General features: G+C 32.0%; 1 protein-coding gene and 1 non-coding gene across 3 annotated transcripts; both read right to left on the bottom strand.

Annotated features, from left to right (window-relative positions):
• Positions 1–9,996: 9,996 nt before the first annotated feature.
• LOC132254689 (small nucleolar RNA R160) lies at positions 9,997–10,077 on the bottom strand. Its single transcript, XR_009466995.1, has one exon. It is a non-coding gene; the product is annotated as a small nucleolar RNA R160 (small nucleolar RNA).
• A 1,257-nt stretch (positions 10,078–11,334) lies between these two features.
• Positions 11,335–17,785, bottom strand: LOC100254648 (WPP domain-interacting tail-anchored protein 2). Of its 2 annotated transcripts, none has more exons than XM_010655916.3 (5): positions 17,406–17,785; positions 15,032–15,548; positions 13,739–14,904; positions 13,355–13,549; positions 11,335–11,865 (listed from the first exon to the last, which is right to left on the bottom strand). In XM_010655916.3, exons 2-5 carry the CDS (start codon positions 15,522–15,524, stop codon positions 11,635–11,637), a joined length of 2,085 nt encoding a protein of 694 aa, XP_010654218.1. In that variant the 5' UTR covers positions 15,525–15,548; positions 17,406–17,785; the 3' UTR covers positions 11,335–11,634. The 2 variants fall into 2 exon arrangements, with proteins under 2 accessions (XP_010654218.1, XP_019076901.1); XM_019221356.1 differs by lacking the exon at positions 17,406–17,785 and adding an exon at positions 17,300–17,405.
• Positions 17,786–18,841: the final 1,056 nt, after the last annotated feature.

Below are 18,841 nucleotides of genomic sequence, written 5' to 3'. Positions count from 1 at the left end.
AAGGATCAATAGTCTCCTACAATACATTTAATGTCTAACGACTACTCAATTTGTCAAATCGGAGCTCGATCAATTGAGGCCTATTTCTTCATAAAGTGGTACCTAAGGTTGGTTTCCTATAAATTGAGAGCTCTTGTGCATTTATTGATAAGAGAACACCTGCATTGAATTGTCCACTTACTCATTTCTCACTTTCAAAGTTCTCAAACTTAAGTACATTAATTTCTTCACTTGCAAATCCATCTTAGTACACCCTTTTTTTTTCATCCTAACTTCTACTATATTTGAGCCTTTATTGAGTTAGGTTGAGTGTGATTAAACATCCCTAATTTGAGAAAGGTTGAGAGTTTAAGCTTCAAGTTGACATTGAACTTGAAGAGCCTTGTAAGAGTCCATTGGAGCCATTAGATCCAAGTGTAAAGCTTAAAGGCTTGCATTGGTAGCCTTGAACTAGTGGAACCCACACTTGGAAAGGAGGTTAAGGAGAGTGGACATAGGCGAGATTTTCCAAACCATTATAAAAATGATTTTACATCTCTCTTTCCCCCTCTCTTTACTTTTATTGCATTGTTTTTTAATTTAAGTAATTTTCTAAAAAGTTTTAACCATCCAATTCAATTCCCTCCCTCCTCTTTCCTTACCTTTAGATGTTTTCCTTAATCAATTTAACCGTGTTTCACAATTGGTATAAGAGGTAGACCTCTTATTTTAGATTTAACCATCTAAGAAGATATGACTAAATCATCAAAGTTACCCTATTTGGAAGGATTTTTGGCCACTTTACCTTCATTCTTTATGGGAATCAATTATACTTATTGGAAAACAAGAATGACATGATTTTTAAAATCAACCAATTTTGATCTTTGGGATGTTATTGAAAGTAGTCTCCATATTCCAACTAAATTAAATAATAGGGTGATTGTTTCAAAACCTAGGCAAGAATGAGATGAGCTTGATAAAAGGAAAGCTCAAATAAATATAAAAGTTGTTTATTTCTTGTATTGTGCTATAGATAGAAACAAATATAATCATGTTTGTCAATGTGAGTTGACTAAAGAAATTTGGAGACTACTTAAAATAACTCATGAGAGAGCAATTCAAGTTAAAAAAAAAAAAAAAAGTCTAAAATTAATATACTTTCTCATAGTTATGAATTGTTTTCCATGAATGATAATGAAACCATTGTTAAGATATTTACAAGGTTCACTAATATTATCAATGGTTTTCAAGCTTTAGGAAAGACCTATAAGGAATCTAAGAAAGTGATGAAGATATTGAGATCTCTTCCTAAGAAATGGGAAGCCAAGGTTGATACGATCTACACCAAGAAACTGAAAAACTTATGGATCAAGAATGACTCCAAGATCTTTTAGACACAGATTTATATGAAACCACGACCCGTTGCTTATATGGAAGCAAGAACCTTGGTATAATGAAGACACCACAATCAATTATGGAAGGATTGATTGATAAGTCAAAGGAGAACACCACGGAAATTGTTCCAATAAGTTCAAAGAGTTCTAAAAGAAACAAAGAGAATCTTCTCTCACAAAATTATGAACGAAATCTGTAATTATTTTTCATTAAGCTAATTGTTATTTAAGTACAAAAAGGTCCACGAATTTGGCAACTAGAAAATCCCCAAATATGTCACCTAGGTTTCGCATATAGCTAGAAAAAGGAAACTAAAATATCCTAAGTTGACTTCTGAAATTTTGAATCCAATATTCTCCTAAAATCACGCCTACCCTAAAATAAAAGGAAACAAGGGAAGTTTGAATTTCTTACTTCCCCATACAATTCGAAAATTAAAATATAATAATAAATACAAAAGGTAATTTAGCTATCTTAAAATATTGTTTTAAATTGAGCCAGACATTCTCCTTGATGAATCAAAATTGGGTAATCACCTATTTAGAAAACTCCACTCAATCTACAAAATTTGTGATATGTTCTCTTTAAGGGATTCTTCTAGATTATTCAAAAGCTTAAATCATGGAAATCCATCCTTGTGGAACACATGGAGCATCTTCCTTAGGCCTCCATGAATTTACCTCAACCCAAATGTTTTGAATCAGTCTATTGAGAGTTTCCTTGAACTTCTTAGCTCTAGCCCTTGTAATCAAACCAATTGGAACTTGAATAAAATCTACATTTCATTTGTTAGTTGTGCCCTCATCATTCCCCTCCTCTTGGAAAGGATTTGTCCTTAAATCATCACCTATATCAAAACGACTTAAATTAGTAACATTGAAAGTGGCACTAACATTCTACTCACCTAGCAAATCTAACTTATATGTATTACCATTGATGCGCTTAAGGACTTGAAAAAGTCCATCTCCTCTCGAAGGCAACTTAGATCGCCTTTGTGCTAAAAATCTTTCTTTTCGCATGTGCAACCAAACCCAATCTTCGGGTTCAAAAATCAGCTGTCAACGCCCTTTATTAGCTTGTTTTGTGTAGTACTTCGTCCTCTTCTCAATGTTGAGTCTTGTTTTCTCATGTATCTACTTAACAAATTCATTTTTTTTCTTTCCATCTAAGTTGGCACATTCAGACAAAGATAATGGCATTAAATCCAAAGGAGTTAAAGGATTAAAACCATAAACAATTTCAAATGGTGAAAAGTTAGTAGTATAATGAATAGTACAATTATAAGCAAACTAAACGTGTGGTAAACACTCTTACCAAGTTTTTATGTTCTTTTTAATAATAACCCTCAACAAAGTAGACAAAGTCCTAATCACTACTTTGGTTTGACTATCAGTTTGTGGATAACAAGTAGTAGAAAATAATAATTTAGTTCATAACTTACACCACAAAGTCTTCCAAAAGTAACTCAAGAACTTAGCATCCCTATCTGAAACTATTGTTTTAGGCATACCATGTAATCTTACAATTTCTCTAAAGAACAAATCAGCAACATGTGAAACATCATTGATTTTGTGACATGGAATGAAATGTGACATCTTAGATAATCTATCCACAACCACAAAAATTGAATTCCTACCATGTTTAGACCTAGGGAAACCTAACACAAAGCCCATCAAAATATCAATCCAAGGCTCACTAGAAATAGGCAGTGGCGTGTATAAACCATGGAGTTGCATTCGGGATTTTGTTTGCCTACATGTGACACATCTACCATAAATTCTCTCAACATATTTTTTCATGTGTGGCCAATAGAAGTGTTCTTGCAAGACGGCTAAGATCTTAGCAACTCCAAAGTGTCCCATTAACCATCTACCATGGGATTTTCTTACTAACAAATCACACAAAAAGCAATTTGGCACACAATATATTTTCCCGAAACAAGAAACCCTCGTGCTTAAGCAACTTACCCACAATGTTTTTCTCATAGACCCGAAACTCCGCACAAAAATTGTGGTTTAAAGGATATAATTCTTTAATATGCTCAAAACCAAGTAATTTTGCATCAAGAGTAGAAATTAATATGTATCTTCGAGAAAGTGCATCAACAACGATGTTTTCCTTACCTTGCTTGTATCAAATGACATATGGAAATGTCCCAATGAATTCCACCCATCGTGCATGTCTCCTATTCAATTTGTGTTGGCTTTTTAAATGCTTCAAAAACTCATGATCGGTGTGAATCATGAACTCCTTAGGCCAAAGGTAGTGTTGTCATGTTTCCAATACTCAAACCAACGTATACAATTCTTTATCATAAGTAAGGTAGTTTAAGGTTGCCCTACTTAATTTCTCACTAAAATATGCAATTAGTCTTCCTCCTTGCATAAGAACTACACCTATACCCATACCTGAAGCATCACATTCAATTTCAAACATTTTAGTAAAATCAGGCAAAGCAAATAAAAGAGCATAAGTCAATTTTTCCTTAATCAATTGGAACGCCTTCTTTTGTTCATCTCCCTATTTGAATCCAATGTTCTTTTTGATGACTTCGGTAAGTAGTGTGGTGATATTGCTAAAGTCTTTCACGAACCTCTTGTAAAAACTAGCGAGTCCATGAGAACTACAAACATGACCTACACTTAAGGGACTCGACCATTCTTGAATCGCACGGACCTTCTCTTCATCAACCTGTATTCTTTGTGCATTCATAACAAAACCAAGAAACATAAGCTTATCAGTGCAAAAGGTTCACTTCTTCAAATTAGCATATAACTTCTCTTTTCCAAGTACATCCAGAACTGAATTTAAATGCACAACATGATCATCTAAGTTTTTGCTATAAATGAGAATATCATCAGAATAAACAACAAATCTGTCTATGAAATCACGCAAGAATGGTTCATTAATCGCATGAAAGTACTCGGTGCATTAATTAATCCAAATGGTATAACTAACCACTCATATAAACCATATTTCATTTTAAAAGCAATTTTCCATTCATCGCCCTCTTTCATTCTTATTTGATGATACCCACTCTTTAGATCAATCTTAGAAAATACACAACCACCATGTAGTTCATCTAATATATCATCTAAGTGAGGAATAGGATGACGATACTTTATCGTTATATTGTTGATTGTTTGGCAATCAACACACATTCTTCATGTCCCATTCTTCTTCGAACTCATAACTAGCATGGCGCACGAACTCATACTTTCCCTTACATGCCCTTTTTCCATCAATTCACTAACTAGCCTCTATAGCTCATTTGTCTCCTCGGGATTACTTTGATAGGCTGGTCAATTTGGAATGGGAGCACTGAGCACAAAATCAATTTGATGTTCAATTCTTCGAATATAAGGTAAACAATGTGGAACCTCCTCAGGAAATACATCATCAAACTCCTGCAAAAGAGAAACAATTGAACTATGCAAAGACACGTCAAGTTTGTTAGTGTTTAAATACGCATCTTTGTACAAAAGTAGTTTTCTAATCATCTTTTGTTAAAATGCCTATTTTTAACTATCATTATTTCATTTGTTGACTGTTTATTTCGGTCTTGTTTTCTTAATAATGTATATTTCTTCCTACATCTACTCTTACTAATGTCTATTTTGACCTGTCATTATTATTCATGGATGACTATTTTCATGCTCACCCAATATTTTTTTTCTCAATCATTATAATTATACAATAAGTATTTTGAAAATGGTTATTTGTATGTGTTTTATGCATTTGCTAATAACTATGAAAAATTATGATAAAAAAAGTTAATTTTAAATATAAAAAAATGATATTAGAACCTATTGCAATGTTGTTGGAGACCTATTACAATGCTATTGTGAACTTGTTTAATATCAATTGTGGTATATCACTCCTCTTTTTAATTTAACTAAATATAATATGATGATGAGAAGAAAAAACAATTATTGAACAATGAAAAACTTTAAAACCAACAAAACATTTATATGAGTAACTAATAATAAATTTACAAAATATGTTGCCCATGGTTTGCAGTTATAGCATTTTAAACATGTACAAAACATATCCATATATAACAAAAAGATTGATCTATTGTAACCCATGATTTTGCTTAATAAACAATCTACTTTGCATAGCAAATGAAACTTGTGACTTTCAAAGACACCCATAATTTACTAGGTAATTCTTTGCATTATCAAGGAAGTAGTGCAACTTAAAACAATAATAAAGGAAAAAAAATAGCATTATCAATGGTATAAAAGTAAGAAATTAATAGAAAACTCACCAAGTTTTTTGCAATGAGGACAAAACTTTCAGTATAGTCTTCAATCTATTATATATAACAATTTACAACACATATTAAAGTTTTATTTTTCAATTGTTTAACACAACTTTATCATTTATATTCATAAATCTATATAATAAAGTTTGCACTATTTTAAATATAATTAATGCAAACCAATTACCCTTCAAAGTTGCACTAGTATGTATGGTTATATATTGAATAGAACCTATGGTGAATCATGACACTAACTATTGGGTAATCATGTTTCACCAAGCTATCATACTACGTGAACTCTTAACCTTGCGAGGATATTGAGTTTGTGCTAAAGTTATCAATGGTTTTAACCTATGGGTGAAATCCTAAGGTGGTCATATATTCCCTACAGATTAGGTAACTATTGATGGAGACTAGTGACAACAAGTATTCTCCACAAAGGCATTATAATATCTCATAGAATTGAGATATTATGTCCTTTTTGGTGATCCTAAAAACATGTGATCAAGTAAACTATGATCGTAATAATTTCTTATGTAGAATTTGACAGAGGATTAGAGATGTAATTTTGAAAGGATGATAACACATACCTTGATAGATTATGGATACCAATTAATGAGGGGTCCACATGTAATAGATAATAGGTCACAAACCCGAACTTTGTCTCATTATAATATCATAGAATATTGGATTACAGTTAATTCTCTTTACTGGGATGTTGAGTCAACTTCAGAATTGGATTTAGAGGGAGCTAGTATTTTCCTATGGGTCCCTATGGTCCTAATTTGTGCTTTTGATTCATGGTGGCACACTTGTTTGAGGGAATTATAGGGTTGTAATTCATAAGTGTGCATCAGAGTTTTGGTGGAAATGCAAGGTTGCATTGGATCTTATGATTTGACTTTCTAGATCTGGTTAATTAATTAATTGAAGCTCAATACAACTAATTAATTAGTTAGGACCCAAATGAGCTAGATTAAGTGACCTAAGCCCAAGAAAGGTTCAATTCACTTAAGCCTATGGAAAAGTCTATATAAATCCCTTTAGAGGTTTAAAGCTTTACTTTTGATCATTGTTTTTCAAACTCCAAAAAATAAAACTCTAGCCTCCCTCTAAGGAAGACCATCCTTCTCTTATGCTAGATATCTATGAAATGTGTAATCAAGTGGAAGATCTTTAGGTCTACGAGATCTACGACGCCTATGGTTTACTTCATCAAATTGGAATCAATCAAGCCAAATCCCAGCTATGATGTTTTATCTTTAGATCTATGTTGTTATGGTTTTGATTACCATGTTTTTTCGTTGTAATTAGATCTAGAGAAGCGTAAAAATAACATTCATCCTACAAGATCCAAGGCTAAGTATCAGAGTAATCTAGGTTTTCCTATACAATGTGACTTATAGGAAAATACTAGTTTCATCATAATTCAATTCTAAAGTTAACATTCCGCTATAGTGAATCAACTACACTCTAGCATCCTATGAAATTAAATTGAAAAATAAAGTGAATGAATCCAATTTAGTCATTTTTTTTCATATTCGTGACTTACTAACCACAACATGCAAGCTCCCTATGAACTGGTGTATGTAATCTAACAAGAGAGAAGCTATCATTCTCTCAAAATTACTTCTATCATCCTTAAGTCTTAAATCCTCCAATTATATGACCAACTAACATACTCTAACTCACTAAGAGCATATGTCAAATTCCATTAAAGGAATTGATAAGAAGCCATAGATTTTATGATTACAAGTCCTTAAGATCATCTAAAGAAACACTTCATCTCAATCCTATGAGATATTATGGTGTCTATTTTGAAAATACTTGTTTTCACCTACCTTAATCAACAATGACTCAATCTATATGGAATATATGATCATTTCAAGGTTTCACCCATAGGTTAAATCCACTAAAGACCTTAGCACTAACTCAATATTTTCTCAAGGTTAAGAGTCCATGCATCATAGTAGTTTAATGAAATCATGACTAACTGATAGCTAATGTCATAATTCACTATAGGTTTTGTCTAATGTGTAACTCATACACACTAGTGTATTCACCATGGGAAACTCATGTAGGTGATTAAGACAAGTCATCCCTCCAATTAGGAGATAGTACACTACAACCTCACATGGATTACCTAAACTCATGAACCAATCTTGCAAGGACTTAGATCCTTTATGCAACTTGTAATGCATCCAAATTATGTACAATGCAAGTGATGCAAGCTCAAATACTCAAATAAACCATAATGCATAAGTAGGATAGCAAAGTGAAATATAAGTTATAATATAAATATTAATGAAATCTTATATTATTACATCATGTTGTGTTTTTAAGGACTTTATCCTAGCAAGTCCATAATTCCTACATTGGACAAATCACTTTTATATTCTAAGTTAAGCGTATAATCAAGATCCTTATCATCAATGTTACCAAATAGAGAGCCCACCATTGGAGTAATTACTTTCACTACTAACATGTCTAGTCTTGTCCTTAAGAAAATTTGCAATCCTTGTTTTTTTTTTTTTTTTTTTTTTTTCCTCCTAACCCAATTGGAGTTGTGATAACATAAAATCAAGATAAGCCTTGAGATGATATTGAAAGTCTATATCCCTTGATTCCTTGGACCAAAGGAAATTTGCTCTTATTTATTTTTACAATTTTTTTTTCTTAATCTACACTATCCCAAAATTTAATAAATAATACATTTTTGGAATCCAATTTTTAAGAAAATTTATTTCCATTAAAATTACTAAAAATTTATTTTTATGCAAAACATACCGTACCATATACAAAATATACATATATTAAGCATAAAAAATATGGCATTGGAAATTAAAATAATTTCCCATGACTTTAGGATCATATCACTCATTTGGTAAAATTTCTTAATATATAAAAATCCCAAAATTACCAAAATTCACCTTCAACGAAAATTAGGGTTAATAAAACATAAAACCCTAAAATCCCAAACTTTGGCACCTATAGTCCATGAGCAACCTTAAGAAATTGCTAATTGGATAATAATTAGCATGTTAATTATGATTAGTTGCAAAAAAAAATCAAAAATTTCACAAATTAACACTTGTTTTCATGTGATGTATCTTCACATTTATGGATTTCACAATTGAAATATATGTTTCATTATTTAGATTATTTCTTTAATTTTTGGGCTTTTAATTTAGAAATAATATTAAATCTTTTTTTTTAAATTAATTGAAATTATTCATTCTACTGTTATATATTTAGAATTAAAATAATTTCATTGGAACTTATAATAATTTTTTTTTCATATACCATAAGTGGTTGGATTTTGAAATTTTTCCGCAAATTCATCTCTCATCTAAATATTATCTATTTTCATTTTTAATAAAAAAAAACCTATAAGGTAAAAATAATGACACCATATGATAGAATTTCAATTTCAATTTTAGAAATTTGTGAATTTATTTTAGTTTGTTTTATTATCCATATAAAATGATCTTCATGTTGTTTTTAGAAATTTCCATTTTATCCATTTTTTAAAAGAAAAAAAAAAGAAAAAGAAAATAATATATTAAAATCATTTTTATTTCATTTTTCCTTTTTTTTAATAAGCAAATGATAATTTATTGAAAATGCCCATAAAAAGGAGGCACATATAGTTCATTATTACAATCTCATTCTAATACTCGATGCGCAACTACTCAATCAAATCTTACTGTTTACTAATTCTTCTAAGTTGGTTCATGATTGGAATATTTCTCCAAGTTGCTACTTTCCATGAGAAGGAACCCACCCACCACGGTAGGAGCCCAAGAGTCCAGCAGGACCCTTTTTTTTATAGCAAAAATATATTTTTAATTATGCTACAATACTTTAAATAAAATGTGATGATTTACAATAATTAAATTAATTAATAAAATCAAATAATAAATTTTAAATTAATAATTTAAAAATAATTTAGCTTAAAATCGACTTAACAGGTAATAAGTTTTAAGTCCCCTTTCTTTCACAATTATTTCTATTAAGATAAAAATTTTAAAAAATATGTATTTTTTTAACAAATTTGCCTTATAAGTTGAAAAGGAAACGATATTATAAATAAATCTGAAAGCATAAACTGAAAAAGGAATAAATAAACAACTCCTATGTTGGATTCAGATTTGAACGTGAAATTTGGATGTATTCTGGGTCCTGAGCGCCCTGTCAGTTGACAAAAGAAGACGAGGACATCATAGGAACGAAGAAAGACAAGTAATGTTATCGCACCATGCTCGTCTAGTCTGCAAAATAAGATTACAGACCATGAATTTTGGTGCTTCTAAAGAAAATTTCACCCATTTGACCTATTCAGTATACTGCAATAGCAAAGCAATCAGAGAACTTTGAAGACCATATTATTCTCTATCTTTCCACATCAATTTCAGATCTCACTACCTCATCATTTTGCTTTGCCCTTTTATTTCAAGCAAATCCCCAATAAGAAGTCTATCCTTTATTTCAAGGAAAACCCCTCAAAAACGACAACAAAAAATAATGAGTAAAACCGAAAAAGGTGAAAACTCCAGCGATATAAGTAGGCCTAACAAGCATGGTTTCACAACGCATGCAACAAGATTCAACACAACGACAAGGGAATCTATATGTTTGTTTAAGAAGAAAATTTAAGGGGAAAAATGGTAAACTGTCTTGGCAAAAGAGATCTGTTCAAATCTTTGCCAAATAATTAATCTAGCACCAAAAAATACCAATTTCTCGAGTTTTTCCTTGCAAACTAGACTTCAAGTAGCAAGGGGCTATCCGGTGCATGATCCTGAAACAGCACAGCAAGTCTGATCTATGATCAGACTTTGTTGAAGTACAGGAAATGAATGGTTGATTTGGCCGTTTCTCTCTCGCTTTCTCAGCCTCCACTGGTGCTGTGGTTCTTCGCGTTTTATAGGCGCAGGTTAGGGTTTTATGTTCCAACGTATTCCCAAATTGACCGATGGCTCGAGCCTTCGTTGTTTATTAGGTTGCTTTAAAACGACGTCGCTTACCATTCGTTACTCAAGTAGTGGATTTTCCCTCCATTCTAATCAATTGACAATAAAATTGTTTGTTAAACCAAATTGAAATTTATTTTTTATCATTAATATCAATAAAAATCAAATATTTAGGTGGTGTTTGTTTTTTTGGCTTTTTGCTAAAAACCATTTAGTTTTAGAATTTAGGTTGTTTGTTTTTTTACTTTTTCATGACTTATTATAAACTTTTTATTAAATAGAAAAAGCCAAAATATATGACTTTTTCTAAATAGAAAAAATAACACAATGGTTTTTTTTACTTTTTAATACTTAATAGAAATAAAATACTACAAAAACAAACAACCTAATATTTAATACTATTAAGTATTAAGGTTCTATTTAGAATTAAGTAAAAAAACAAACACCACTTAGTGTTTTTCTAATACAATTCCATTTTTTATTTTTAAAATTTTTTAAAAAAAATATCACTAACTCTTATATAAAAAGTAAAATCTTTTTTAAAATTACCTTTAAAAAATAATAATTTTAAAAAATTGTTTAAAGAAAAATGGGGTATTAAAAAAAATTCATACTGTTCTTAAAAATAATGTTCTAACTTCTAATTTTTTAGAATTTATTTTAAAAACCACTTTCCTTTTTCAGAATGTATTTTAGGTCAAAAAAATCATTACATATATGATATAACAACCAAAATTCTTCTCACTTCTGCATTGACATTCATCACCTCATTCAAAAATTATAACCACTCTGTTACATGATTATCTATTGCAGCTAACAAGAAATAATTACTACATTATGTACAAAATTTTGCATTCCACAAAAGATGCAATCTTTAAAAAAAATATGTTGACAACAAATTAGGAGGTGAAGAAACTTGATGAAGGCCAAACTCACAACTGTAAAATGGTACAGACACTTTCTTGCAGGACACAACATGAGCAAATGAAATGCAAACAAACCCAGCAATGAGGTAATCAGAGGTTAACCGTTAAAAGCATCGTCCATGATGAGCTTCTTGTTGAACAAATATATGGTTGCCACTGGAATAAGTAAGACAAGAACTGCTACAAAAATGTAGATTAGGTCGAGCCGTCTTTCCCCGACCACATTAACTGCCCCAAGTTCTGAGACCACATTTGCAGCATCTTTGGCAGATACAGAAGTCTCTACTTCAGTCTCAGGTTCAGGTGAATCTTTTGATGGTTCATCCACCTGAATTCAGTTGAAATGGAAGAAATTGTTTAGAACAGTAATCCATGACTACTCAAAATCTGCATGAAATCTGAAGTTCTCTCAGCAATGAAGTAACACAAAGGTAAAGAAAATGGCTTGTCAGAAATTTCCATGTCTTGGCTTGTTTTGTAAAGCTTGACCATTTTGGATTCACTATAAAAAAACATGTTCATCCCAACACAGCCATGCAGTATAAGATTCATGGTTCCAAAGACAGTACCAGATGTTGATAAGGAGTATGAAATTCATCAGATGTGGAAGCACAGGATTAAGAAATTATTTTATTTAATTTGTTACAAAATACAACCATTAATATCTCATAGATCAGTAGAAACTTCGAGTTCAGATAAATCATTGATGGGTTTCTGAACTAAGAGATGTATAAATCAACCATCAATCCAGTGAGTGATTTAGTTCAAAACAAAAAAGATTAATCTATTTTCCAATATTTCAGATAAATATTGCAGAGAAATGCCTCAAAATTGTGAGAAAGGAATATAAAAAGGAAGAAAAATAAAATAAATGCTGAAGAGTGAAACTTGGCATTATAAGAAAAGCTGGATCTATGACCCATTCCATCTGAATCATTTGGTTGGATTCCAACAAACCTTTTCCTTAGAGTAACGAAATTTAACCTGTATACCAATACAAATCTACTGGCATTAAGAATTTACAAGTAGAAGAAGCAAGAATGAAGTGACCCAATTTTAGACTTGACAGGTGAAACAAATTCTAAATGAAGGAAGAAAAAAAAGGCCCGACAAATAAACAGGATGGGAATTGACAAAAGTGAAGAAATCATGCAAACCCTGTACAATGTAAAGAAATAAGAGGTGTACAAGGAAGGGAAAAAAAAAATAGAGCTAGCAATAAAGACTCTTGATAGTGGCCTTGTCAATGAGTGAATGTTAATCACGCTATGATTTATCTTGGTGAGGTGCCAACCTTAAACCTCATGTTTGAGATAATTTGCTTTTAGAGTCATCACAAATTTTCAATCACTTTTAAGCATCATTGCCAAGCAATTACTTCTAAATTCATCCTAGTGATTAGTTGGAGCAAGATTTAGGTTTCTTAATAAAGGATTACTCTCATCATACATCCAATTAACATCTTTTTTAAAGCATTGCATACAAGGCTGTTATTATCTGAGTACAGACAAAACACTCATGAATAACAAGATATCCTAGATGTCAATGGAGTGATATTGACCTTCAAAGGCTCAACCAAAGTTGGCACTTTGAGAACCTCAGTTCAGTGTAAATGATCACGTCTATCCATAGTATATAAGGCTGGATAATTTTGAACCCAATCTTGCCAACTAAGAAAACTCAAAATCAAGTAGGCCCCTAAACCAAATACAGCCTAAAACAGGCAGACCAGTACCACTTCTACCTCTTAACTGTTTGTTTTTAGGATTTGATCAGTCCACTTATCATAAAGAATAGGAAAGATAACAAACACATGCCTGGGATTTTTGCAAGGGCTCTGTCACTGTTTCCTTGAATGTTTTTGCCTGAGTAGCAGTAGCTGAATTATGCTTGACAAACAGAAAGTCTTTCTCTTCACCATCTCCATTGCCGTACATAATTACAGAAGCATTGTTTTTAGCTTTCTGTATCTTCTCCACCAAAATTCTATTATCTTCTGTTAGAGAGTACAACTGCACCAAAATTAAATCCTGTGTGAGCCTGTTGTAGCTGGTTTATCTATTGATGTCTTTTCTTCTTTATTATCTTGAAAGAAACCACAAGGTGCTGAACTCACCTGGACATAGGTATGCAAAAGAAGGAACAGAACAAGCAACAAAAGAAGTTGGAATCAAGGAAAAACAATGCAAGAAAGTCAATACCTGCTTCTGGATGCGCTCTCTTTCAAAGGCTAGTTGCATGACCATATCCATGATAAGTCTAGTCCTAATACTAATGTCTTCTGCACTTGCTGTTTTTTCACACTTAACTTGATGCAGAGTTTTCTCAAGGCAATCCATTTTATCCCTTAGGAAACCGAGTTCTTTGTTAAGTTCGAAGTTAGTTTCAGTTAATAAGATACACTGTTCTTCTGCATTCTCAGTCTTACTTTCAGCTTTTGAAACTTTTGATTTCAGTTCCTCAATTAAAGTTTCCATATCCCAAATTGCAGAATATAACATATTCTGCTGCTCTTGACTAGCTTCAGAGGAGGCTTTGGCATGCTGCAGTTGGATTTGTAAGTCCCTCAATTGCTTCTCAAGCGAGCCCGCTTTCTCGGTTGTACTATCTTTAAGAAAACCCATCTCTTCAGTAAGTTCCAGGTTTGTCTCCGTTAACAGTGTAAGCTTGCCTTCTGCACTTTCAGCCTTGCTTTCTGCCTTAAGAATACCTTCTTTTAGAGATTCAATTAGATTGTCCATTCCACTCAATTGTTCTTGCATAGCTTCATTGGATGCATGCGCATTCTTCAGTTGTAACTCAGATTCTTTCAGCTGTTCTTCGAGCAATTGAATCTTTTCTCTCAAAGTAAACACTTCAGATTCATCAAAATTGACTTTTATACTGGTTGTTTGTTCTCTTTGAGAAACACAAGGTTCAGAATTGATCTTCTCAAGCCTTTGTGAAGCAGTTTCTTTGGCTTTCAGTTGTTCCATGCAATCAAGAAGTTTATATTTAGCCTCAGCTTCTCGTTGGATTGAGCCATTCAGGTTGAATTGAGCAATCTGAAGCCGACCTACTAACTCCTTTGAAATCCCCATTAGCACTTCAGCTAAATTTTCTGCCTCTAAAAACCTTCCATAAATAGCCCCTGCTGCTTCTTCCATGCAGAAACCTACCTGCTCAGTTAAGTGCATTTTTAGTTTCAGCTCTTCTTCACTCTGTCTTATCTCCAATAACTTCTTCTCAAGATCAAGCTCTCGTTCAAGAGATTTATCTAGGACCCTTAGAATATGTCTTTGTTGTCTGACTGCTGGCATTTTCAACTTCAAATTTATGTTTGAAAGTTGACCATTCTCTCTTGAATCAATATTCTCGTCATTTTTCCCTGTCAATATACACGTGTTAGGAAGGTAAATAAAAAGTGAAACAAAAAATGACTACATTTATTACACATCTTCATTATTTATTTCAGGGCAATTTGGTTCACTACTAGACGAAGTTTTATGACTTACCATTTTGATATTCAAATTCTAAAAAGACCCTCTGAAACTTGGCTAACTGTGTGTTCATCTTCAGAACCTGCTCTTGGGACTGCTTCAAAGATTCTTCACAATCAATCAACTTCTCTTCCATTACATTGAATAATTCTCTCAAGTGACTGCACGAATATATTTTTTTATGGGCATCAACAATCTCTGCTTGGAGAGTATCCATGAAATTTTCTATCTCTCTTACCTCTGAATCTAAAATACCAGATAAGAGATCAAATACCAATGCCTTCTCAATGGAGTCTGCTGAGATATGGTCTTTTTCCATTGCCATTGCTTCAAAAACATTTTCCCGAGCCCAAACTTGCATTAAAAGCACGTGCAAATTTACCAACTTCTCAGAAGAATAGGCCAGGTCCAAATCTAAGCTTAGTAAAACTTTAACAGCACACTCTAGTTCTTCCATGCCCTTTCCATTCATATCAGTATCATCAACAACATTGTTATCCATTCCCATGCCTTCGTTCTTCTCTTCAGCTACCTAGGGAGTGGGAGGAAGAAAAGAAAGGAAAGCCCCAGCATCCATACTTTTTATCAGCTCTTAGGCAAATTTGAACAATAAAGCTACAATTCAAACAATAAAGCTACAATTCAAACAATAAAGCTACAATTCAAACAATAAAGCTACAATTCAAACAATAAAGCAACTTCCAAAAGAGATGAGGGAGAAGGAAACTTAAGTCAGAGCAAGATACAATTATAGGATTGGGAATTATTCACAACAAAGCAGAACGTGGGTATTATTACATTCAGCCCATACTGCAGACAACAGGCACAATATGTGGTTGGGTTCAACTAATACAACTAATTAACAAGTATAAACAACCTACTTCAAGCATCAAGGGACCCCAAATAATAAATAGGGAATTTAAGTCTCAATTCCCCATTTCTCTGCATTGCTCATCCTTCATGGAATGACAAAGACCAGCACAAGCCAAAGTCACATATATACAGGAATGCATTTGGTTTACTTCACCCTATTATGTTCAGAAGGCACTAGTCCTTTACTGACCAGTTAACCTCTAATATACAAAATAAATATAACAACTGAATTCTCCTATAGTAGTAGCCACCTCATAGTCAAAGTCCTATTTATGAGCACCAAAATTTCTAATCTGGTCCACTAAATATACTGCAGAGGTCCATCATCAGCTGGTTAACCTTTAGCATACAAAATAAATGTAACAGTGAAATTGAATTGTCTAACAGTAATACTTGGCTCATTGTCAATTTCTAACCTGGTGCACTAAAGATATGCTGCACTACTTGTTTTTGTTCCTTTTACAGTATCCATCTTTTAAGTTTCTAAGTTAAACCAGGGGAAATCCCAACTGCTACCCCAGCTCCCTTTTAACATATCATGTTGTGTGGTTATTGGTTGATTACTGCAGTCCACACCCAATCAGTTCATCTTCAGCGAGATGCTCATGAACCCTACCCTAAGCATTCCCTATGCATGCAAATCCAAGACAATAACATACCGCATTGCAAACCCAAGATACATTAGAACACAGCCATTCTTATTTCTTTCCTCTGTATCAAGGAACCAATTTCTGATTAAAACTTTAAAGCACACAAATTACAAATTTATTGACCAATTTCACTTATTGGCCTGACTGAGCCCTCGCCACTGATGATTTTCTTAAATAGTTATTCACACACAAAAGCATTCTTTAAGGTTTTGCCAATTTCATCACTTTCTAAACATAAGATTCCAGAGCTCATGCTCACAAATGTACATCTTAGTTACCTAATTCAAGCATCAAAATAAATAAATGCTCTAAAGATCTAGTCGGCCAAAGTTCAGAAATTACTGATAAAATAAAAAGTGGAAAATGAAAAAGGAGAATTCCAAAAAAGATTTAATCTTCAAATTTTTGTGTTACCATAAATAACTAGAAAAATAGAGTCACTCTTAACGAAGTTCATCACTTTTATTCAAGCCATCAATAACACTTCAACGAAAACAATTACCTTCAATAGATTCATCATTTTCACCAGAGTGCAGAACCATATGTATGATTGTTTTTATACGCTCCAAAACATCCTAAGCCAGACTTAATGCTAAGGTATTCGGATTTGTTTCATGAACAATGTAAGCAATTTTGATTTAAGTTTAGTAAATAAAAAGGGAAGAATTCGTACAAAATTGAAGAATCTAAGCAGTCTAAATTGCACATAATCAATAATTCACGGTATCCAAATCGAAGCTAAGTAATCCAAGATCCAGACCAAGTTGAGAACATTTAAACAGGAGAGACAAATTTCTGGAGCAGCAGCAGCAGCAGAGATGGCGAGAAATTTTCTGAGAAAGTTTGGGTGAGAAAAGTAGCAGTACCTTGAGGAGAATTTTCCGAGAAGCCAAACAGCGAAGAAGAAGAAGACGACTGGTATCTTAACGACCACTCTCATTCGATTTTGTTTTCCGTTACCGTTAACTCAACCAATGGACTTACTATCCAAGGGAATGAGAGGAGCCTAACGTGAGCCGGGGATACCAGAGGGTCAACATGAATAGTAGTGGTGGTGGTTTTATTTTTAAAAGTAGAAAAAAAAAAGTTCAAAAGGGTACGCTCCGGAGTACGTTAGCAAAGCGCACTGACCAAATCGAATTATTGGATGGTTGGAGTTGCAGGCACTGCGCGACCCGGTTGTCATGGGTTCAACCCACTTCACCAACCACCGGCTCCTCAAGGCGGAGCCTCACGCTTTCCTTTCAAGTTTCAACATCTCTCAATCTAATTTTATGAATAATTCAGAATGATTATCATTGTGTACCAAAGCAAATAAGTTAAAAAGAGTCCTCTCACGTGAATTAATTATATTTTTATTAGCTTTTGAGTCACGGAAGGTTGAGTAAAAACTAAAATAATATTATAAAATTGTAAAACCAACCATTTTTATTAAAAAAAATTAAAAGTCTATTTCCCCATGTAATTTAAAAACCTGTTTTTTAAAATTCCTAACATTACATAGCCATTTTTTCTCCATAAATAATTTTTAAAAACAAAATAAAATAAAAAACTATTTTTAAAGCACGAATATAAATTTTTTTAATTTATATATAAAAAATTAAAAGCCCTAAGAAAACTAAGCAGCTTTTTTTTTACTTTCTCTTTTATATATATATATATATATATATATATATATATAGATAAATACTAATGAACGTTAAATTAAGCAAAACTTAAGGCATTAAATTCATTAACGAATTTAATAATTTTTAAAAATAACTTAAAACAAATCAATACTAAAAATTTATGAACAAAAATTGATTTAGGACAACTCTATTATTTTTTTTCTACATAGAATCATTATTTTCCAATTTTTTTTACTAGGCAAATAAATCAAACAAAACTTAATGGTTAGATTCATTAACAAGTTTGATAATTTAAAAAAATAATAAAAAACTCGAATAATAATATAATCAATACCAAAAATTTATAGACAAAAATCGATTTAGAACGACTTTATTGTTTAGCTTCTATATAGAATCATTTTTTTTTTTTTCTAAGCAGATGAACTCCAAATTAAACAAAATTTAATGTGTTGGATTCATTAACAAATTTCGTAATTTTTAAAAATAATTTAAAATTCAAACGATGATATAACCAATACTAGAAATCTATGGATGAAAATTGGCTAGAATAATTATACTATTCTCTTCTACTTAAAATTAATATTTTTCGATTTTTTTTCACTAAGTAAATAAACTTCAAATTAAACAAGACTTAATGTGTTAGATTACTTAACAAGTCTACTAATTTTTAAAAA

The sequence above is a fragment of the Vitis vinifera genome, chromosome 1 (genome assembly GCF_030704535.1).
Source record: "Vitis vinifera cultivar Pinot Noir 40024 chromosome 1, ASM3070453v1".
Lineage (NCBI taxonomy): Eukaryota > Viridiplantae > Streptophyta > Magnoliopsida > Vitales > Vitaceae > Vitis > Vitis vinifera.
The sequence above is the reverse complement of the archived record's forward strand: the minus strand, read 5'-3'. Positions and strand labels throughout refer to the sequence as shown.

Bases quoted from the DNA above. Each gene is read 5' to 3' on its own strand.
- LOC100254648 (XM_010655916.3), bottom strand. From the start codon at position 15,524: ATGGGAATGGATAACAATGTTGTTGATGATACTGATATGAATGGAAAG. The intron at 13,550-13,738 runs GTATTGACTTTC...ATTTTGGTGCAG, and splicing joins GAGAGCGCATCCAGAAGCAG to TTGTACTCTCTAACAGAAGA. The intron at 11,866-13,354 runs GCATGTGTTTGT...AACTGAATTCAG, and splicing joins AGCCCTTGCAAAAATCCCAG to GTGGATGAACCATCAAAAGA.